The sequence below is a fragment of the Oncorhynchus clarkii genome, chromosome 3 (genome assembly GCF_045791955.1).
Source record: "Oncorhynchus clarkii lewisi isolate Uvic-CL-2024 chromosome 3, UVic_Ocla_1.0, whole genome shotgun sequence".
Lineage (NCBI taxonomy): Eukaryota > Metazoa > Chordata > Actinopteri > Salmoniformes > Salmonidae > Oncorhynchus > Oncorhynchus clarkii.
In genome coordinates this window covers 4,006,200-4,026,199 of record NC_092149.1, presented here as the reverse complement: position 1 = coordinate 4,026,199, position 20,000 = coordinate 4,006,200, and the positions used below count along the sequence as shown (strand labels likewise).

The 20,000-nt window shown below is 50.5% G+C and overlaps 1 protein-coding gene across 1 annotated transcript in view; it reads left to right on the top strand.

Moving 5' to 3' along the window:
* The window catches only part of LOC139405579 (intermembrane lipid transfer protein VPS13B-like), a 287,456-nt gene that overhangs the window by 78,105 nt on the left and 189,351 nt on the right, over positions 1 to 20,000 (top strand). Inside the window, exon 6 of the mRNA XM_071147990.1 lies at positions 17,361 to 17,595. Coding sequence (XP_071004091.1) covers positions 17,361 to 17,595 — 235 coding nt within the window. The remainder of the gene's footprint in view (positions 1 to 17,360; positions 17,596 to 20,000) is intronic.

Genomic DNA, 20,000 nt, shown 5'->3' with positions numbered 1-20,000 from the left:
GCTGTTATAGGGAGGCTGGAGTCCTGCTAGCTGGCTGTTATAGGGATGCTGGAGTCCTGCTAGGTGGCTGTTATAGGGAGGCTGGAGTCCTGCTAGCTGGCTGTTATAGGGAGGCTGGAGTCCTGCTAGCTGGCTGTTATAGGGAGGCTGGAGTCCTGCTAGCTGGCTGTTATAGGGAGGCTGGAGTCCTGCTAGCTGGCTGTTATAGGGAGGCTGGAGTCCTGCTAGCTGGCTGTTATAGGGAGGCTGGAGTCCTGCTAGATGGCTGTTATAGGGAGGCTGGAGTCCTGCTAGCTGGCTGTTATAGGGAGGCTGGAGTCCTGCTAGCTGGCTGTTATAGGGAGGCTGGAGTCCTGCTAGCTGGCTGTTATAGGGAGGCTGGAGTCCTGCTAGCTGGCTGTTATAGGGAGGCTGGAGTCCTGCTAGCTGGCTGTTATAGGGAGGCTGGAGTCCTGCTAGCTGGCTGTTATAGGGAGGCTGGAGTCCTGCTCGCTGGCTGTTATAGGGAGGCTGGAGTCCTGCTCGCTGGCTGTTATAGGGAGGCTGGAGTCCTGCTAGCTGGCTGTTATAGGGAGGCTGGAGTCCTGCTCGCTGGCTGTTATAGGGAGGCTGGAGTCCTGCTCGCTGGCTGTTATAGGGAGGCTGGAGTCCTGCTAGCTGGCTGTTATAGGGAGGCTGGAGTCCTGCTAGCTGGCTGTTATAGGGAGGCTGGAGTCCTGCTAGCTGGCTGTTATAGAGAGGCTGGCGTCCTGCTAGCTGGCTGTTATAGGGAGGCTGGAGTCCTGCTAGCTAGCTGTTATAGGGAGGCTGGAGTCCTGCTAGCTGGCTGTTATAGGGAGGCTGGAGTCCTGCTAGCTGGCTGTTATAGGGAGGCTGGAGTCCTGCCAGCTGGCTGTTATAGGGAGGCTGGAGTCCTGCTAGCTGGCTGTTATAGGGAGGCTGGAGTCCTGCTAGCTGGCTGTTATAGTGAGGATGGAGTCCTGCTAGCTGGCTGTTATAGGGAGGATGGAGTCCTGCTAGCTGGCTGTTATAGGGAGGCTGGAGTCCTGCTAGCTGGCTGTTATAGGGAGGCTGGAGTCCTGCTAGCTGGCTGTTATAGGGAGGCTGGCGTCCTGCTAGCTGGCTGTTATAGGGAGGCTGGAGTCCTGCTAGCTGGCTGTTATAGCGAGGCTGGGGTCCTGCTAGCTGGCTGTTATAGGGAGGCTGGAGTCCTGCTAGCTGGCTGTTATAGGGAGGCTGGAGTCCTGCTAGCTGGCTGTTATAGGGAGGCTGGAGTCCTGCTAGCTGGCTGTTATAGGGAGGCTGGAGTCCTGCTAGCTGGCTGTTATAGGGAGGCTGGAGTCCTGCTAGCTGGCTGTTATAGGGAGGCTGGAGTCCTGCTAGCTGGCTGTTATAGGGAGGCTGGAATGATGCTAGCTGGCTGTTATAGGGAGGCTGGAGTCCTGCTAGCTGGCTGTTATAGGGAAGCTGGAGTCCTGCTAGCTAGCTGTTATAGGGAGGCTGGAGTCCTGCTAGCTGGCTGTTATAGGGAGGCTGGAGTCCTGCTAGCTGGCTGTTATAGGGAGGCTGGAGTCCTGCTAGCTGGCTGTTATAGGGAGGCTGGAGTCCTGCTAGCTAGCTGTTATAGGGAGGCTGGAGTCCTGCTAGCTGGCTGTTATAGGGAGGCTGGAGTCCTGCTAGCTGGCTGTTATAGGGAGGCTGGAGTCCTGCCAGCTGGCTGTTATAGGGAGGCTGGAGTCCTGCCAGCTGGCTGTTATAGGGAGGCTGGAGTCCTGCTAGCTGGCTGTTATAGGGAGGATGGAGTCCTGCTAGCTGGCTGTTATAGGTAGGCTGGAGTCCTGCTAGCTGGCTGTTTTAGGGAGGCTGGAGTCCTGCTAGCTGGCTGTTATAGGGAGGCTGGCGTCCTGCTAGCTGGCTGTTATAGGGAGGCTGGAGTCCTGCTAGCTGGCTGTTATAGCGAGGCTGGGGTCCTGCTAGCTGGCTGTTATAGGGAGGCTGGAGTCCTGCTAGCTGGCTGTTATAGGGAGGCTGGAGTCCTGCTAGCTGGCTGTTATAGGGAGGCTGGAGTCCTGCTAGCTGGCTGTTATAGGGAGTCTGGAGTCCTGCTAGCTGTCTGTTATAGGGAGGCTGGAGTCCTGCTAGCTGGCTGTTATAGGGAGGCTGGAATGATGCTAGCTGGCTGTTATAGGGAGGCTGGAGTCCTGCTAGCTGGCTGTTATAGGGAGGCTGGAGTCCTGCTAGCTGCCTGTTATAGGGAAGCTGGAGTCCTGCTAGCTAGCTGTTATAGGGAGGCTGGAGTCCTGCTAGCTGGCTGTTATAGGGAGGCTGGAGTCCTGCTAGTTGGCTGTTATAGGGAGGCTGGAGTCCTGCTAGCTGGCTGTTATAGGGAGGCTGGAGTCCTGCTAGCTGGCTGTTATAGGGAGGCTGGAGTCCTGCTAGCTGGCTGTTATAGGGAGGCTGGAGTCCTGCTAGCTGGCTGTTATAGGGAGGCTGGAGTCCTGCTAGCTGGCTGTTATAGGGAGGCTGGAGTCCTGCTAGCTGGCTGTTATAGGGAGGCTGGAGTCCTGCTCGCTGGCTGTTATAGGGAGGCTGGAGTCCTTCTAGCTGGCTGTTATAGGGAGGCTGGAGTCCTGCTAGCTGGCTGTTATAGGGAGGCTGGAGTCCTGCTAGCTGGCTGTTATAGGGAGGCTGGAGTCCTGCTCGCTGGCTGTTATAGGGAGGCTGGGGTCCTGCTAGCTAGGACCTGGCTGTTATAGGGAGGCTGGAGTCCTGCTAGCTACATAACACTACCACTACTCGAGTCTAACCCTAACTATAACACTACCACTACCCCAGTCTAACCCTAACTATAACACTACCCCAGTCTAACCCTAACTATAACACTACCAGCTACATCTGCTGTCCCCTCCCTTCTCAGACACTAACTCATATCCTCATCTCTGCTACCTTTTCACATGTGGTTTTGTGGAAACAGTTACCCAGGGTGCACAGGCAGATTAGTGAGGTGTGTGTGTGTGTGTGTGGTGAGGTTGTGGGCGGTAGGGTTGAGGTTAAGGTTAGCTGCTGAGGACCGTCAGAGGCCCCGGGCCCTTCCGTCCTCAGCTCAGCCATTTCAGGAAATACAGAAGATATTTCTCTCTGTCTCTCCGGGCCGTCCTTCCATCACACAGGAAGATTACATTTGGAGCCGGATCAGGTTTTACAAAACAAGGTGTTCTGTCCTGTGGTTGTTTCCGAGATGTTCCCAGGTCCAGAGCTTGGGGAATGTTTTCAACAGGGATCCACGCGGGCAGGGTGTTTCTAATTTCCTCTCCTCTCGCTCTCTCTCCTCTTTATCTCCGGGCTGTTTCCTGTGGAGCCCTATGGCTCGCTATACTCTGTGGTGAGTCACTGTTGTTTGGTGGAACAGAGAGAGCGAGATAGAGAGAGGAGGGAGAGCGAGAGAGAGAAGGAGGGAGAGCGAGAGAGAGAAGGAGGGAGAGCGAGAGAGAGAAGGAGGGAGAGCGAGAGAGAGAAGGAGGGAGAGCGAGAGAGAGAAGGAGGGAGAGCGAGAGAGAGAAGGAGGGAGAGAGAGGGAGAGAGAGAGAGAGGGAGAGAGAGAGAGAGAGAGGGGGCTAGCTCCTGGGAGAGATGGACTCTGGCCTAGTGTATGTGCACACACACACACATGCACACGCACACAGACACATCCCTGTAGTGGGTGGGGTTGTGTTTTGGTATAACCCAGGCTGCCTGTCCTCTCTACAGACGGTCATCTGCTAGTTTCACCAGAACGTTTCGAAGAGCTTCCCTCCTGTGGTAATATTTGCCACTTCTACATGGGCCTTCAGATTAAACCATCCAGCCTTCAGATTAAACCATCAGCCTTCAGATTAAACCATCCAGCCTTCAGATTAAACCATCCATCCTTCAGATTAAACCATCCAGCCTTCAGATTAAACCATCCAGCCTTCAGATTAAACCATCCAGCCTTCAGATTAAACCATCCAGCCTTTAGATTAAACCTTCAGATTAAACCATCCAGCCTTTAGATTAAACCTTCAGATTAAACCATCCAGCCTTCAGATTAAACCGTCCACTTAATACAATACAGACTTTAAACTGTACACTGGTTTTTATTCTGCTTCCTTTTCATCTGCAGGAAAACCGGCCTTGTTGGACACAGATTCTCGTGTACTGGCTCGGTCATAACATTAAACAGGACAGGACAGATAAACCATCCTGGTGTACTGGGTCGGTCATAACATTAAACAGGACAGGACAGATAAACCATCCTGGTGTACTGGCTCGGTCATAACATTAAACAGGACAGGACAGATAAACCATCCTGGTGTACTGGCTCGGTCATAACATTAAACAGGACAGGACAGATAAACCATCCTGGTGTACTGGCTCGGTCATAACATTAAACAGGACAGGACAGATAAACCATCCTGGTGTACTGGCTCGGTCATAACATTAGACAGGACAGGACAGATAAACCATCCTGGTGTACTGGCTCGGTCATAACATTAAACAGGACAGGACAGATAAACCATCCTGGTGTACTGGCTCGGTCATAACATTAAACAGGACAGGACAGATAAACCATCCTGGTGTACTGGCTCGGTCATAACATTAAACAGGACAGGACAGTAATATTGAACATTACTGGACACAGCCTCTCCTACAGGGAGAGAGGAGGGACACATATTTAAAACAGTGGAATTGAAACAGGGTCCAGTCTACACGTGTGACTCCAAAAGGCCTGTCTGATTGGCTGGCCAGGAGACCTGAGAACTGACATGATCTCCATATTTAGAAGGCCAACCCAGGGAAACAGAGAAAGACAGGCAGCCATTTCACCCCCAGGACAATCACACTAGGAACTAAAGCCTGGTCTGTAGCTGGCTGGCTGGTGGGCCACTGTGGAGGTAACTAGATCAACACACTAGGAACTAAAGCTGGGTCTGTAGCTGGCTGGTTGGTGGGCCACTGTGGAGGAGTGGAGGTAACTAGATCAACACACTAGGAACTAAAGCTGGGTCTGTAGCTGGCTGGCTGGTTGGGCCACTGTGGAGGAGTGGAGGTAACTAGATCAACACACGAGGAACTAAAGCTGGGTCTGTAGCTGGCTAGTTGGTGGGCCACTGGAGGTCACTAGATCAACACACTAGGAACTAAAGCTGAGTCTGTAGCTGGCTGGTTGGTGGGCCACTGGAGGTAACTAGATCAACACACTAGGGACTAAAGCTGGGTCTGTTGCTGGCTGGCTGGTGGGCCACTGTGGAGGTAACTAGATCAACACACTAGGAACTAAAGCTGGGTCTGTAGCTGGCTGGTTGGTGGGCCACTGTGGAGGAGTGGAGGTAACTAGATCAACACACGAGGAACTAAAGCTGGGTCTGTAGCTGGCTGGTTGGTGGGCCACTGTGGAGGAGTGGAGGTAACTAGATCAACACACTAGGAACTAAAGCTGGGTCTGTAGCTGGCTGGCTGGTTGGGCCACTGTGGAGGAGTGGAGGTAACTAGATCAACACACGAGGAACTAAAGCTGAGTCTGTAGCTGGCTGGTTGGTGGGCCACTGGAGGTAACTAGATCAACACACTAGGGACTAAAGCCTGGTCTGTAGCTGGCTGGTTGGTGGGCCACTGGAGGTAACTAGATCAACACACTAGGGACTAAAGCTGGGTCTGTTGCTGGCTGGCTGGTGGGCCACTGTGGAGGTAACTAGATCAACACACTAGGAACTAAAGATGGGTCTGTAGCTGGCTGGCTGGTGGGCCACTGTGGAGGCGTGGAGGTAACTAGATCAACACACTAGGAACTAAAGCTGGGTCTGTAGCTGGCTGGCTGGTAGACCACTGTGGAGGTAACTAGATCAACACACTAGGAACTAAAGCTGGGTCTGTAGCTGGCTGGTTGGTGGGCCACTGTGGAAGAGTGGAGGTAACTAGATCAACACACTAGGAACTAAAGCCTGGTCTGTAGCTGGCTGGCTGGTGGGACACTGTGGAGGTCACTAGATCAACACACTAGGAACTAAAGCTGGGTCTGTAGCTGGCTGGCTGGTGGGCCACTGTGGAGGAGTAGGGGTAACTAGATCAACACACTAGGAACTAAAGCTGGGTCTGTAGCTGGCTGGTTGGTAGGCCACTGTGGAGGAGTGAAGGTTATTAGATCAACACACAGCAGTGGGCTGGGGAACACAGGAGAGAAGAGAGGCCGTTTCAGTCTCACATCTCTGTTTAAGGAGGGGGGGGGGGGTGTTAATTCAGGTGTCTTGGCTGGAAGCCAGGCCGGCTGCAAAATGCCCTTTTATTCTGCACATGGTCATTGACTGTACAATCACAGGGGAGAATATGAGCTGTGTGTGTGTGTATAGTGTGTGTGTCTGTTTCCGTGTGTGTGTGTGGTGTGTGTGTGTATGGTGTGTGTGTGTATGGTGTGTGTGTCTGTTTCCGTGTGTGTGTGTATGGTGTGTGTGTGTGTGTGTGTCTAAACCAGCATAATGTATTGGTGTGTTTTTCCAGAGACTTCCTGGTTGAAATGAAGAAATGTTTTAGGTTCCTGTTCTAGTTCAGAAAGTTTTCAATAGAGTCTGTTGAGGTGGTGATGATGCTACCTGCTTTATACACACACACACACACACACACACTACACGATCCAGCCCAACATCCTCTCCTGTGTACTAGGTAGGGAATAGGGTTCTGTTTGGGACCAGACCTTCCAACCATTCCCATTAGTCTGCAGCTGTTTCCTTCCTATAGACCTGGTGTTAGTCAGCTCTTCATATAGACCTGGTGTTAGTCAGTCCTTCCTATAGACCTGGTGTTAGTCAGCTCTTCATATAGACCTGGTGTTAGTCAGTCCTTCCTATAGACCTGGTGTTAGTCAGCTCTTCATATAGACCTGGTGTTAGTCAGTCCTTCCTATAGACCTGGTGTTAGTGTCAGTCCTTCCTATAGACCTGGTGTTAGTCAGTCCTTCCTATAGACCTGGTGTTAGTCAGTCCTTCCTATAGACCTGGTGTTAGTCAGTCCTTCCTATAGACCTGGTGTTAGTCAGTCCTTCCTATAGACCTGGTGTTAGTCAGTCCTTCCTATAGACCTGGTGTTAGTCAGTCCTTCCTATAGACCTGGTGTTAGTCAGTCCTTCCTATAGACCTGGTGTTAGTCAGTCCTTCCTATAGACCTGGTGTTAGTCAGTCCTTCCTATAGACCTGGTGTTAGTCAGTCCTTCCTATAGACCTGGTGTTAGTCAGTCCTTCCTATAGACCTGGTGTTAGTCAGTCCTTCCTATAGACCTGGTGTTAGTCAGTCCTTCCTATAGACCTGGTGTTAGTCAGTCCTTCCTATAGACCTGGTGTTAGTCAGTCCTTCCTATAGACCTGGTGTTAGTCAGTCCGTCCTATAGACCTGGTGTTAGTCAGTCCTTCCTATAGACCTGGTGTTAGTCAGTCCTTCCTATAGACCTGGTGTTAGTCAGTCCTTCCTATAGACCTGGTGTTAGTCAGTCCTTTCTATAGACCTGGTGTTAGTCAGTCCTTCCTATAGACCTGGTGTTAGTCAGTCCTTCCTATAGACCTGGTGTTAGTCAGTCCTTCCTATAGACCTGGTGTTAGTGTCAGTCCTTCCTATAGACCTGGTGTTAGTCAGTCCTTCCTATAGACCTGGTGTTAGTCAGTCCTTCCTATAGACCTGGTGTTAGTCAGTCCTTCCTATAGACCTGGTGTTAGTCAGTCCTTCCTATAGACCTGGTGTTAGTCAGTCCTTCCTATAGACCTGGTGTTAGTCAGTCCTTCCTATAGACCTGGTGTTAGTCAGTCCTTCCTATAGACCTGGTGTTAGTCAGTCCTTCCTATAGACCTGGTGTTAGTCAGTCCTTCCTATAGACCTGGTGTTAGTCAGTCCTTCCTATAGACCTGGTGTTAGTCAGTCCTTCCTATAGACCTGGTGTTAGTCAGTCCTTCCTATAGACCTGGTGTTAGTCAGTCCTTCCTATAGACCTGGTGTTAGTCAGTCCTTCCTATAGACCTGGTGTTAGTCAGTCCTTCCTATAGACCTGGTGTTAGTCAGTCCGTCCTATAGACCTGGTGTTAGTCAGTCCTTCCTATAGACCTGGTGTTAGTCAGTCCTTCCTATAGACCTGGTGTTAGTCAGTCCTTCCTATAGACCTGGTGTTAGTCAGTCCTTCCTATAGACCTGGTGTTAGTCAGTCCTTCCTATAGACCTGGTGTTAGTCAGTCCTTCCTATAGACCTGGTGTTAGTCAGTCCTTCCTATAGACCTGGTGTTAGTCAGTCCTTCCTATAGACCTGGTGTTAGTCAGTCCTTCCTATAGACCTGGTGTTAGTCAGTCCTTCCTATAGACCTGGTGTTAGTCAGTCCGTCCTATAGACCTGGTGTTAGTCAGTCCTTCCTATAGACCTGGTGTTAGTCAGTCCTTCCTATAGACCTGGTGTTAGTCAGTCCTTCCTATAGACCTGGTGTTAGTCAGTCCTTTCTATAGACCTGGTGTTAGTCAGTCCTTCCTATAGACCTGGTGTTAGTCAGTCCTTCCTATAGACCTGGTGTTAGTCAGTCCTTCCTATAGACCTGGTGTTAGTGTCAGTCCTTCCTATAGACCTGGTGTTAGTCAAGTAGTTTAATTAAGAAATTAGGTCCTGGGGGGGGGGGTGGTATAAGGTAAATATCCCACAGCTAAGGGCTGTGTCCAGGCACTCCGTGTTGCGTTGTGCCTAATAACCATACCACACCCCTCTCTGGCCTTATTCCTTAACGACTTGTTGAACTTCCCCGTGACCTCCTGAGAGAGTTACAGAGAGTTGGGGTAGAGATATAACACATGAGAATTAGACCACTTTGCCTTTCAGATACTAGTTGTGTCGCAGCCCTTAGAGTTGTGCCTCCTGTGTCCACGGTGGACACATCTGCCTCTTCCACAACTTTTAACCCCAAAATGGGAAACATTTTCACTCTCCTATTATGGTAAAAACCAAAACACTGATGTTGTTGTTGTTGTTGTAATCACTGAATGTTTTTGGTCATTTTGGCGTAATAGAACTCTGTGCTTTTCCACCAGCCAGGCATCTGATGGAACGGTCCAAACTCCCTTCACCTGCCTGACCTTTACCGGGCCCCCCAACCCACACCTGTCACTTCTCAGTAGGGGAGATGGTCCATGTACCCCACTCCTTCCAAAACTCTGTTTATTGGCCTGTCGCTGAGCTGTTAAACACAATTATCTCCAATACCCAATGACCTTGTACCATATTTTACCCCTGTAGCTAGCTCTCTCCATAGGAACACACAGTGTCCAGATTACCCCTGTAGCTAGCTCTCTCCATAGGAACACACAGTGCCCAGATTAACCCTGTAGCTAGCTCTCTCCATAGGAACACACAGTGTCCAGATTACCCCTGTAGCTAGCTCTCTCCATAGGAACACACAGTGTCCAGATCACCCCTGTAGCTAGCTCTCTCCATAGGAACACACAGTGTCCAGATTACCCCTGTAGCTAGCTCTCTCCATAGGAACACACAGTGTCCAGATTAACCCTGTAGCTAGCTCTCTCCATAGGAACACACAGTGTCCAGATTACCCCTGTAGCTAGCTCTCTCCATAGGAACACACAGTGTCCAGATTAACCCTGTAGCTAGCTCTCTCCATAGGAACACACAGTGTCCAGATTACCCCTGTAGCTAGCTCTCTCCATAGGAACACACAGTGTCCAGATTACCCCTGTAGCTAGCTCTCTCCATAGGAACACACAGTGTCCAGATTACCCCTGTAGCTAGCTCTCTCCATAGGAACACACAGTGTCCAGATCACCCCTGTAGCTAGCTCTCTCCATAGGAACACACAGTGTCCAGATTACCCCTGTAGCTAGCTCTCTCCATAGGAACACACAGTGTCCAGATTACCCCTGTAGCTAGCTCTCTCCATAGGAACACACAGTGTCCAGATTAACCCTGTAGCTAGCTCTCTCCATAGGAACACACAGTGTCCAGATTACCCCTGTAGCTAGCTCTCTCCATAGGAACACACAGTGTCCAGATTACCCCTGTAGGTAGCTCTCTCCATAGGAACACACAGTGTCCAGATTACCCCTGTAGGTAGCTCTCTCCATAGGAACACACAGTGTCCAGATTACCCCTGTAGGTAGCTCTCTCCATAGGAACACACAGTGTCCAGATTAACCCTGTAGGTAGCTCTCTCCATAGGAACACACAGTGTCCAGATTACCCCTGTAGGTAGCTCTCTCCATAGGAACACACAGTGTCCAGATTACTCTGTAGCTAGCTCTCTCCATAGGAACACACAGTGTCCAGATTACCCCTGTAGCTAGCTCTCTCCATAGGAACACACAGTGTCCAGATCACCCCTGTAGCTAGCTCTCTCCATAGGAACACACAGTGTCCAGATTACCCCTGTAGCTAGCTCTCTCCATAGGAACACACAGTGTCCAGATTAACCCTGTAGCTAGCTCTCTCCATAGGAACACACAGTGTCCAGATTACCCCTGTAGCTAGCTCTCTCCATAGGAACACACAGTGTCCAGATTGACTCAGATTACCCCTGTAGCTAGCTCTCTCCATAGGAACACACAGTGTCCAGATTACCCCTGTAGCTAGCTCTCTCCATAGGAACACACAGTGTCCAGATTGACTCAGATTACCCCTGTAGCTAGCTCTCTCCATAGGAACACACAGTGTCCAGATTGACTCAGATTACCCCTGTAGCTAGCTCTCTCCATAGGAACACACAGTGTCCAGATTAACCCTGTAGCTAGCTCTCTCCATAGGAACACACAGTGTCCAGATTACCCCTGTAGCTAGCTCTCTCCATAGGAACACACAGTGTCCAGATTACCCCTGTAGCTAGCTCTCTCCATAGGAACACACAGTGTCCAGATTACCCCTGTAGCTAGCTCTCTCCATAGGAACACACAGTGTCCAGATTGACTCATATTACCCCTGTAGCTAGCTCTCTCCATAGGAACACATAGTGTCCAGATTAACCCTGTAGCTAGCTCTCTCCATAGGAACACACAGTGTCCAGATTAACCCTGTAGCTAGCTCTCTCCATAGGAACACACAGTGTCCAGATTACCCCTGTAGCTAGCTCTCTCCATAGGAACACACAGTGTCCAGATTACCCCTGTAGCTAGCTCTCTCCATAGGAACACACAGTGTCCAGATTACCCCTGTAGCTAGCTCTCTCCATAGGAACACACAGTGTCCAGATTACCCCTGTAGCTAGCTCTCTCCATAGGAACACACAGTGTCCAGATTACCCCTGTAGCTAGCTCTCTCCATAGGAACACACAGTGTCCAGATTACCCCTGTAGCTAGCTCTCTCCATAGGAACACACAGTGTCCAGATTACCCCTGTAGCTAGCTCTCTCCATAGGAACACACAGTGTCCAGATTACCCCTGTAGCTAGCTCTCTCCATAGGAACACACAGTGTCCAGATTACCCCTGTAGCTAGCTCTCTCCATAGGAACACATAGTGTCCAGATTAACCCTGTAGCTAGCTCTCTCCATAGGAACACACAGTGTCCAGATTAACCCTGTAGCTAGCTCTCTCCATAGGAACACACAGTGTCCAGATTAACCCTGTAGCTAGCTCTCTCCATAGGAACACACAGTGTCCAGATTAACCCTGTAGCTAGCTCTCTCCATAGGAACACACAGTGTCCAGATTACCCCTGTAGCTAGCTCTCTCCATAGGAACACACAGTGTCCAGATTACCCCTGTAGCTAGCTCTCTCCATAGGAACACATAGTGTCCAGATTAACCCTGTAGCTAGCTCTCTCCATAGGAACACACAGTGTCCAGATTAACCCTGTAGCTAGCTCTCTCCATAGGAACACACAGTGTCCAGATTAACCCTGTAGCTAGCTCTCTCCATAGGAACACACAGTGTCCAGATTAACCCTGTAGCTAGCTCTCTCCATAGGAACACACAGTGTCCAGATTACCCCTGTAGCTAGCTCTCTCCATAGGAACACACAGTGTCCAGATTGCCCCTGTAGCTAGCTCTCTCCATAGGAACACACAGTGTCCAGATTACCCCTGTAGCTAGCTCTCTCCATAGGAACACACAGTGTCCAGATTGCCCCTGTAGATAGCGCTCTCCATAGGAACACACAGTGCCCAGATTACCCCTGTAGCTAGCTCTCTCCATAGGAACACACAGTGTCCAGATTGACTCAGATTACCCCTGTAGCTAGCTCTCTCCATAGGAACACACAGTGTCCAGATTACCCCTGTAGCTAGCTCTCTCCATAGGAACACACAGTGTCCAGATTACCCCTGTAGCTAGCTCTCTCCATAGGAACACATAGTGTCCAGATTACCCCTGTAGCTAGCTCTCTCCATAGGAACACACAGTGTCCAGATTACCCCTGTAGCTAGCTCTCTCCATAGGAACACACAGTGTCCAGATTGACTCAGATTACCCCTGTAGCTAGCTCTCTCCATAGGAACACACAGTGTCCAGATTGACTCATATTACCCCTGTAGCTAGCTCTCTCCATAGGAACACACAGTGTCCAGATTGACTCAGATTACCCCTGTAGCTAGCTCTCTCCATAGGAACACACAGTGTCCAGATTGACTCAGATTACCCCTGTAGCTAGCTTTCTCCATAGGAACACACAGTGTCCAGATTGACTCAGATTACCCCTGTAGCTAGCTCTCTCCATAGGAACACACAGTGTCCAGATTGACTCATATTACCCCTGTAGCTAGCTCTCTCCATAGGAACACACAGTGTCCAGATTGACTCAGATTACCCCTGTAGCTAGCTCTCTCCATAGGAACACACAGTGTCCAGATTGACTCAGATTACCCCTGTAGCTAGCTCTCTCCATAGGAACACACAGTGTCCAGATTGACTCAGATTACCCCTGTAGCTAGCTCTCTCCATAGGAACACACAGTGTCCAGATTGACTCAGATTACCCCTGTAGCTAGCTCTCTCCATAGGAACACACAGTGTCCAGATTGACTCAGATTACCCCTGTAGTATTACAAACCACCTCATGTCAAACTGTCATTTCACTGTGTGGCCCTGAGCATCAACCCTACTGTGAACCACGGGCTCTGTTCTCCTCTTCTCTCTCCCCTCTGACTGTGAACCACAGACTCTGTTCTCCTCTTCTCTCTCTCCCCTCTGGCCATGAAACACAGTAACACACATTTTCCATTGTGAATCAATGCGTGGTCATGGTACAACGACTGGACACAAACACCACGGCTTTGACAGGGGAGGAGAGGAGAGAGAGGGGGGGGAGAGTTAGAGAGAAATATAGAGAGAGAGAGATGGGGGGAGAGAGAGAGAGAGGGGAGAGAGAGAGAGGGGGGGAGCAAGAGAGAGAGAGAGGGAGAGAGAGAGAGAGAGAGCGCAAGGGAGAGCTGGTGTAACAGAGATGCTGTCATTGGTTTTGGCAGTGGTCTCAGCAGTTGATATTCTGACATCAGGCTGTTTACACTCTCTTCTCTTCCCTCTGGTTGAATCTGTTCGTACAAGCACCACAGGCATAGAGCTCTTTCTCTCTCTCTGTTACTCTCTCTCTCTCTCTGACTCTCTCTGTCTCTCTGACTCTCTCTCTCTGTGACTCTCTCTCTTTCTCTCTGACTCTTTCTCTCTCTCACTCTCTCTTTCTCTCTGACTCTCTCTGACTCTCTCTGTCTCTCTGACTCTCTCTCTCTGTGACTCTCTCTCTTTCTCTCTGACTCTTTCTCTCTCTCACTCTCTCTTTCTCTCTGACTCTCTCTGACTCTCTCTGACTCTCTCTGTGACTATCTCTCTCTCTCTGAATCTCTATTTCTCTCGCTGACTCTCTCTATCTCTCTCTCTGACTCTCTCTCTATCTCTCTCTCTGACTCTCTCTGACTCTTCCACCCCCCCCCCCTTCATTAACAGCACAACCTCAGGGAGACCCAGGAGCATGTCCTGGTCTCCCAGGGTGACTTAGGGGCTGAGGGAGTCCTACCTGTTAGTTATAGTCCTACCTGTTAGTCCTACCTGTTAGTTCTAGTCCTACCTGTTAGTCCTAGTCCTACATGTTAGTCCTCCTACCTGTTAGTTCTAGTCCTACCTGTTAGTTATAGCCCTACCTGTTAGTCCTACCTGTTAGTCCTTGTCCTACCTGTTCCTCCCCACACTCTGAATGTGGGAGATAGTGACTGTGACAGAAGCCCTCCATGGTGACTGTGACAGAAGCCCTCCATGGTGACTGTGACAGAAGCCCTCCATGGTGACTGTGACTGAACCCTCCGTGGTGACTGTGACTGAACCCTCCATGGTGACTGTGACTGTAGCCTACATGGTGACTGTGAATGTGACTGTGACTGAACCCTCCATGGTGAATGTGACTGTAGCCTACATGGTAACTGTGAATGTGACTGTGACTGAACCCTCCATGGTGACTGTGACTGAACCCTCCATGGTGACTGTGACTGAACCCTCCATGGTGACTGTGACTGTAGCCTACATGGTGACTGTGACTGAACCCTCCATGATGACTGTGACTGAACCCTCCATGGTGACTGTGACTGTAGCCTACATGGTGACTGTGACTGAGCCCTCCATGGTGACTGTGACTGAACCCTCCATGGTGACTGAATGTGACTGTAGCCTACATGGTGACTGTGAATGTGACTGTGACTGAACCCTCCATGGTGACTGTGACTGAACCCTCCATGGTGACTGTGACTGTAGCCTACATGGTGACTGTGACTGAACCCTCCATGATGACTGTGACTGAACCCTCCATGGTGACTGTGACTGTAGCCTACATGGTGACTGTGACTGAGCCCTCCATGGTGACTGTGACTGAAACACTCCACGGTGACTGTGACTGAACCCTTCATGGTGACTGTGACTGAAGCCTCCATGGTGACTGTGACTGAACCCTCCATGGTGACTGTGAAGCCCTTCATGGTGAATGTGACTGAGCCACCCATGGTGAATGTGACTGAACCCTCCATGGCGGCTGTGACTGAACCCTCCATGGCGGCTGTGACTGAAGCCCTCCATGGTGACTGTGACTGAAGCCCTCCATGGTGACTGTGACTGAAGCCTCCATGGTGACTGTGACTGAAGCCCTCCATGGTGAATGTGACTGAAACCCTCCATGGTGACTATGACTGAACCCTCCACGGCGGCTGTGACTGAAGCCCTCCATGGTGACTGTGACTGAAGCCCTCCATGGTGAATGTGACTGAAGCCCTCCATGGTGACTGTGACTGAAGCCCTCCATGGTGACTGTGACAGAAGCCCTCCACAGTGACTGTGACTGAAGCCCTCCATGATGACTGTGAATGAACCCTCCATGATAATTGTGACTGAAACCCTCCATAGTGACTGTGACTGAAGCCCTCCATGGTGACTGAAGCCCTCCATGGTGACTGAAGCCCTCCATGGTGACTGTGACTGAAGCCCTCCATAGTGACTGTGAATGAACCCTCCACGGTAACTGTGACTGAAGCCCTCCATGGTGAATGTGACTGAAGCCCTCCACGGTAACTGTGACTGAAGCCTCCACGGTGACTGTGACTGAACCATCCATGGTGACTTTGACTGAACCCTCCATGGTGACTGTGACTGAACCCTCCATGGTGACTGTGACTGAACCCTCCATGGTGACTGTGACTGAACCCTCCATGGTGACTGTGAATGTGACTGTGACTGAAGCCCTCCATGGTGACTGAAGCCCTCCATAGTGACTGTGACTGAAACCCTCCACGATGACTGTGAATGAAGCCCTCCTTTTTAACTGTGGGAACTGGGATTACACCCTGTCTGTGTTTCTCCCCCCCCCCCCTGCCTCAGATTAGTGACCTAAACTACCTCACGCCGCACACAGGAAAAGCACATATTTCCTTATTCGTGATTGATCTGCGCTCGCCATAGATGGCCTCACGGGCAGTTACCACCGTGAGTTACCCAGTGTTTGTTTCTCTGTATTCTGTGGCTTTGAACAGTGTCCAACAAGAGAAAAACTTGACACAATGCGGAGAGATTCGTTTTGTACGGGTCAGATTTAGGAGCGAAGGGACATGTGCGTTTCCATTACACCAGTTGTTGTCCTTCTGAGAAGTTTCAACCAGCCTTGCCGTGTAAATACTGAGACGGCACAGAGTTCATGGTCTGTTGAAGACTAAGTTACTCTGGTACAGAAACCCCCCTACCCTGCTCCTCACAGCTCCTCCCTGCCCCTCCCTGCTCCTCACAGCTCCTTACTGCCCCTCCCTGCTCCTCACTGCCCATCCCTGCTCCTCACTGCTCCTCCCTGCTCCTCCCTGCTCCTCACTGCTCATCCCTGCTCCTCACTGCCCCTCCCTGCTCCTCACTGCCCCTCCCTGCTCCTCACTGCCCCTCCCTGCCCCTCCCTGCTCCTCCCTGCTCCTCCCTGCTCCTCCCTGCTCCTCACTGCTCCTCCCTGCTCCTCACTGCTCCTCCCTGCTCCTCCCTGCTCCTCACTGCTCCTCCCTGCTCCTCCCTGCTCCTCACTGCTCCTCCCTGCTCCTCACTGCCCCTCCCTGCTCCTCACTGCTCCTCACTGCTCCTCACTGCTCCTCACTGCTCCTCCCTGCTCCTCCCTGCTCCTCCCTGCTCCTCACTGCTCCTCCCTGCCCCTCACTGCTCCTCCCTGCTCCTCCCTGTTCCTCCCTGCTCCTCAAGCTGTTGTTGTGTTGTATGTATTCATTTGATGCACAGTTCTAATGGTGCACCATCTCTCTTCTTCTCTCTCCTCCTCTTCCTCTCTCTCCTCTTCTACTCTCCTCCTCTTCTTCTCTCTCCTCCTCTTCCTCTCTCTAATCATCTTCTCTCCTCATCTTCCTCTCTCTCCTCTTCTTCTCTCTCCTCCTCTTCTTCTCTCCTCCTCTTCCTCTCTCTCCTCTTCTTCTCTCCTCCTCTTCCTCTCTCTCCTCTTCTCTCCTCCTCTTCCTCTATCTCCTCTTCTTCTCTCCTCTTATTCTCTCTCCTCCTCCGCTTCTTCTCTCCTCTTCCTCTCCTCTTCTTCTCTCTCTCCTCTTCTTCTCTCCTCCTCTTCCTCTCTCTCCTCTTCTCTCCTCCTCTTCCTCTATCTCCTCTTCTTCTCTCCTCCTCTTCTTCTCCCCTCCTCTTCTTCTTCTCTCTCCTCCTCTTCTTCTCTCCTCTTCCTCTCTCTAATCATCTTCTCTTCTCCGCTTCTTCTCTCCTCTTCCTCTCTCTCCTCTTCTTCTCTCCTCTTCTTATCTCCTCCTCTTCCTCTCTCTCCTCTTCTCTCCTCCTCTTCCTCTATCTCCTCTTCTCTCCTCCTCTTCTTCTCTCCTCCTCTTCTTCTTCTCTCTCCTCCTCTTCTTCTTCTCTCCTCATCCAGTTGGATCTCCAGTCATGCTGTGTGTTCCTCCCCAACGACAGCCTCCCCTCTCCCAGCACCATTATCTGTGGAGACATCCCCGGTACTGTCCGTAGCTGGTACCACAACCAGGCCACCATGCCTGGGACTCTGGTAGTCTGCCTGCCCCATATCACTGTGCTGTCTGCTGGACACAAATACATGGAGCCCCTGCAAGACCTCCCCTTCATGGTGTCCAGGCCCATACTGGAGGAAGGTAGGTTATTACATGTTATTACACCTGTTATAACACCTGTTATAGCAGGACCTCCCCTTCGTGGTGTCCAGGCCCATACTGGAGGAAGGTATGTTATTACACGTTATTACACCTGTTATAACACCTGTTATAGCAGGACCTCTCCTTCATGGTGTCCAGGCCCAGACTGGAGGGAGGTGGTTATAACACCTGTTATAGCAGGACCTCTCCTTCATGGTGTCCAGGACCAGACTGGAGGGAGGTTGTTATAACACCTGTTATAGCAGGACCTCTCCTTCATGGTGTCCAGGACCAGACTGGGGGGAGGGAGGTTGTTATAACACCTGTTATAGCAGGACTTCTCCTTCATGGTGTCCAGGCCCAGACTGGAGGGAGGTTGTATTCTGAATCGTATATGGGAGGTTGTTATAACACCTGTTATATGTTTTAAGTGAAAAGTCAGGGCTTGTCCAAATGCCAAAAGACACAGAACATTAAAATCAGAACCAAATGAGCCCTAGCTGTCCCAAATCAGAACCAAATGAGCCCTAGCTGTCCCAAATCAGAACCAAATGAGCCCTAGCTGTCCCAAATCAGAACCAAATGAGCCCTAGCTGTCCCAAATCAGAACCAAATGAGCCCTAGTTGTCCCAAATGAGCCCTAGCTGTCCCAAATCAGAACCAAATGAGCCCTAGCTGTCCCAAATCAGAACCAAATGAGCCCTAGCTGTCCCAAATCAGAACCAAATTAGCCATAGCTTTCCCAAATCAGAACCAAATGAGCCCTAGCTGTCCCAAATCAAAACCAAATGAGCCCTAGCTGTCCCAAATAAGAACCAAATGAGCCCTAGCTGTCCCAAATCAGAACCAAATGAGCCCTAGCTGTCCCAAATCAGAACCAAATGAGCCCTAGTTGTCCCAAATGAGCCCTAGCTGTCCCAAATCAGAACCAAATGAGCCCTAGCTGTCCCAAATCAGAACCAAATGAGCCCTAGCTGTCCCAAATCAGAACCAAATTAGCCCTAGCTTTCCCAAATCAGAACCAAATGAGCCCTAGCTGTCCCAAATCAAAACCAAATGAGCCCTAGCTGTCCCAAATAAGAACCAAATGAGCCCTAGCTGTCCCAAATCAGAACCAAATGAGCCCTAGCTGTCCCAAATCAGAACCAAATGAACCCTAGCTGTCCCAAATCAGAACCAAATGAGCCCTAGCTGTCCCAAATCAGAACCAAATGAGCCCTAGCTGTCTCAAATCAGAACCAAATGAACCCTAGCTGTCCCAAATCAGAACCAAATTAGCCATAGCTTTCCCAAATCAGAACCAAATGAGCCCTAGCTGTCCCAAATCAAAACCAAATGAGCCCTAGCTGTCCCAAATCAGAACCAAATGAGCCCTAGCTGTCCCAAATCAGAACCAAATGAGCCCTAGCTGTCCCAAATCAGAACCAAATGAGCCCTAGTTGTCCCAAATGAGCCCTAGCTGTCCCAAATCAGAACCAAATGAGCCCTAGCTGTCCCAAATCAGAACCAAATTAGCCCTAGCTTTCCCAAATCAGAACCAAATGAGCCCTAGCTGTCCCAAATCAAAACCAAATGAGCCCTAGCTGTCCCAAATAAGAACCAAATGAGCCCTAGCTGTCCCAAATCAGAACCAAATGAGCCCTAGCTGTCCCAAATCAGAACCAAATGAACCCTAGCTGTCCCAAATCAGAACCAAATGAGCCCTAGCTGTCCCAAATCAGAACCAAATGAGCCCTAGCTGTCTCAAATCAGAACCAAATGAACCCTAGCTGTCCCAAATCAGAACCAAATGAGCCCTAGCTGTCCCAAATCAGAACCAAATGAGCCCTAGCTGTCCCAAATCAGAATCAAATGAGCCCTAGCTGTCCCAAATCAGAACCAAATGAGCCCTAGCTGTCCCAAATCAGAACTAAATGAGCCCTAGTTGTCCCAAATCAGAACCAAATGAGCCCTAGCTGTCACAAATCAGAACCAAATGAGCCCTAGTTGTCCCAAATCAGAACCAATTGAGCCCTAGCTGTCCCAATTCAGAACCAAATGAGCCCTAGCATGTCCCAATTCAGAACCAAATGAGCCCTAGCTGTCCCAATTCAGAACCAAATGAGCCCTAGCTGTCCCAAATCAGAACCAAATGAGCCCTAGCTGTCCCAAATCAGAATCAAATGAGCCCTAGCTGTCCCAAATCAGAACCAAATGAGCCCTAGCTGTCCCAAATCAGAACCAAATGAGCCCTAGTTGTCCCAAATCAGAACCAAATGAGCCCTAGCTGTCCCAATCAGAACCAAATGAGCCCTAGCTGTCCCAATCAGAACCAAATGAGCCCTAGCTGTCCCCCTAAACGTCTGGAACATGGACATGAGGAAGAGGACATGTTGAACACTTTGGGATGCTTGTGGTTGTATTCC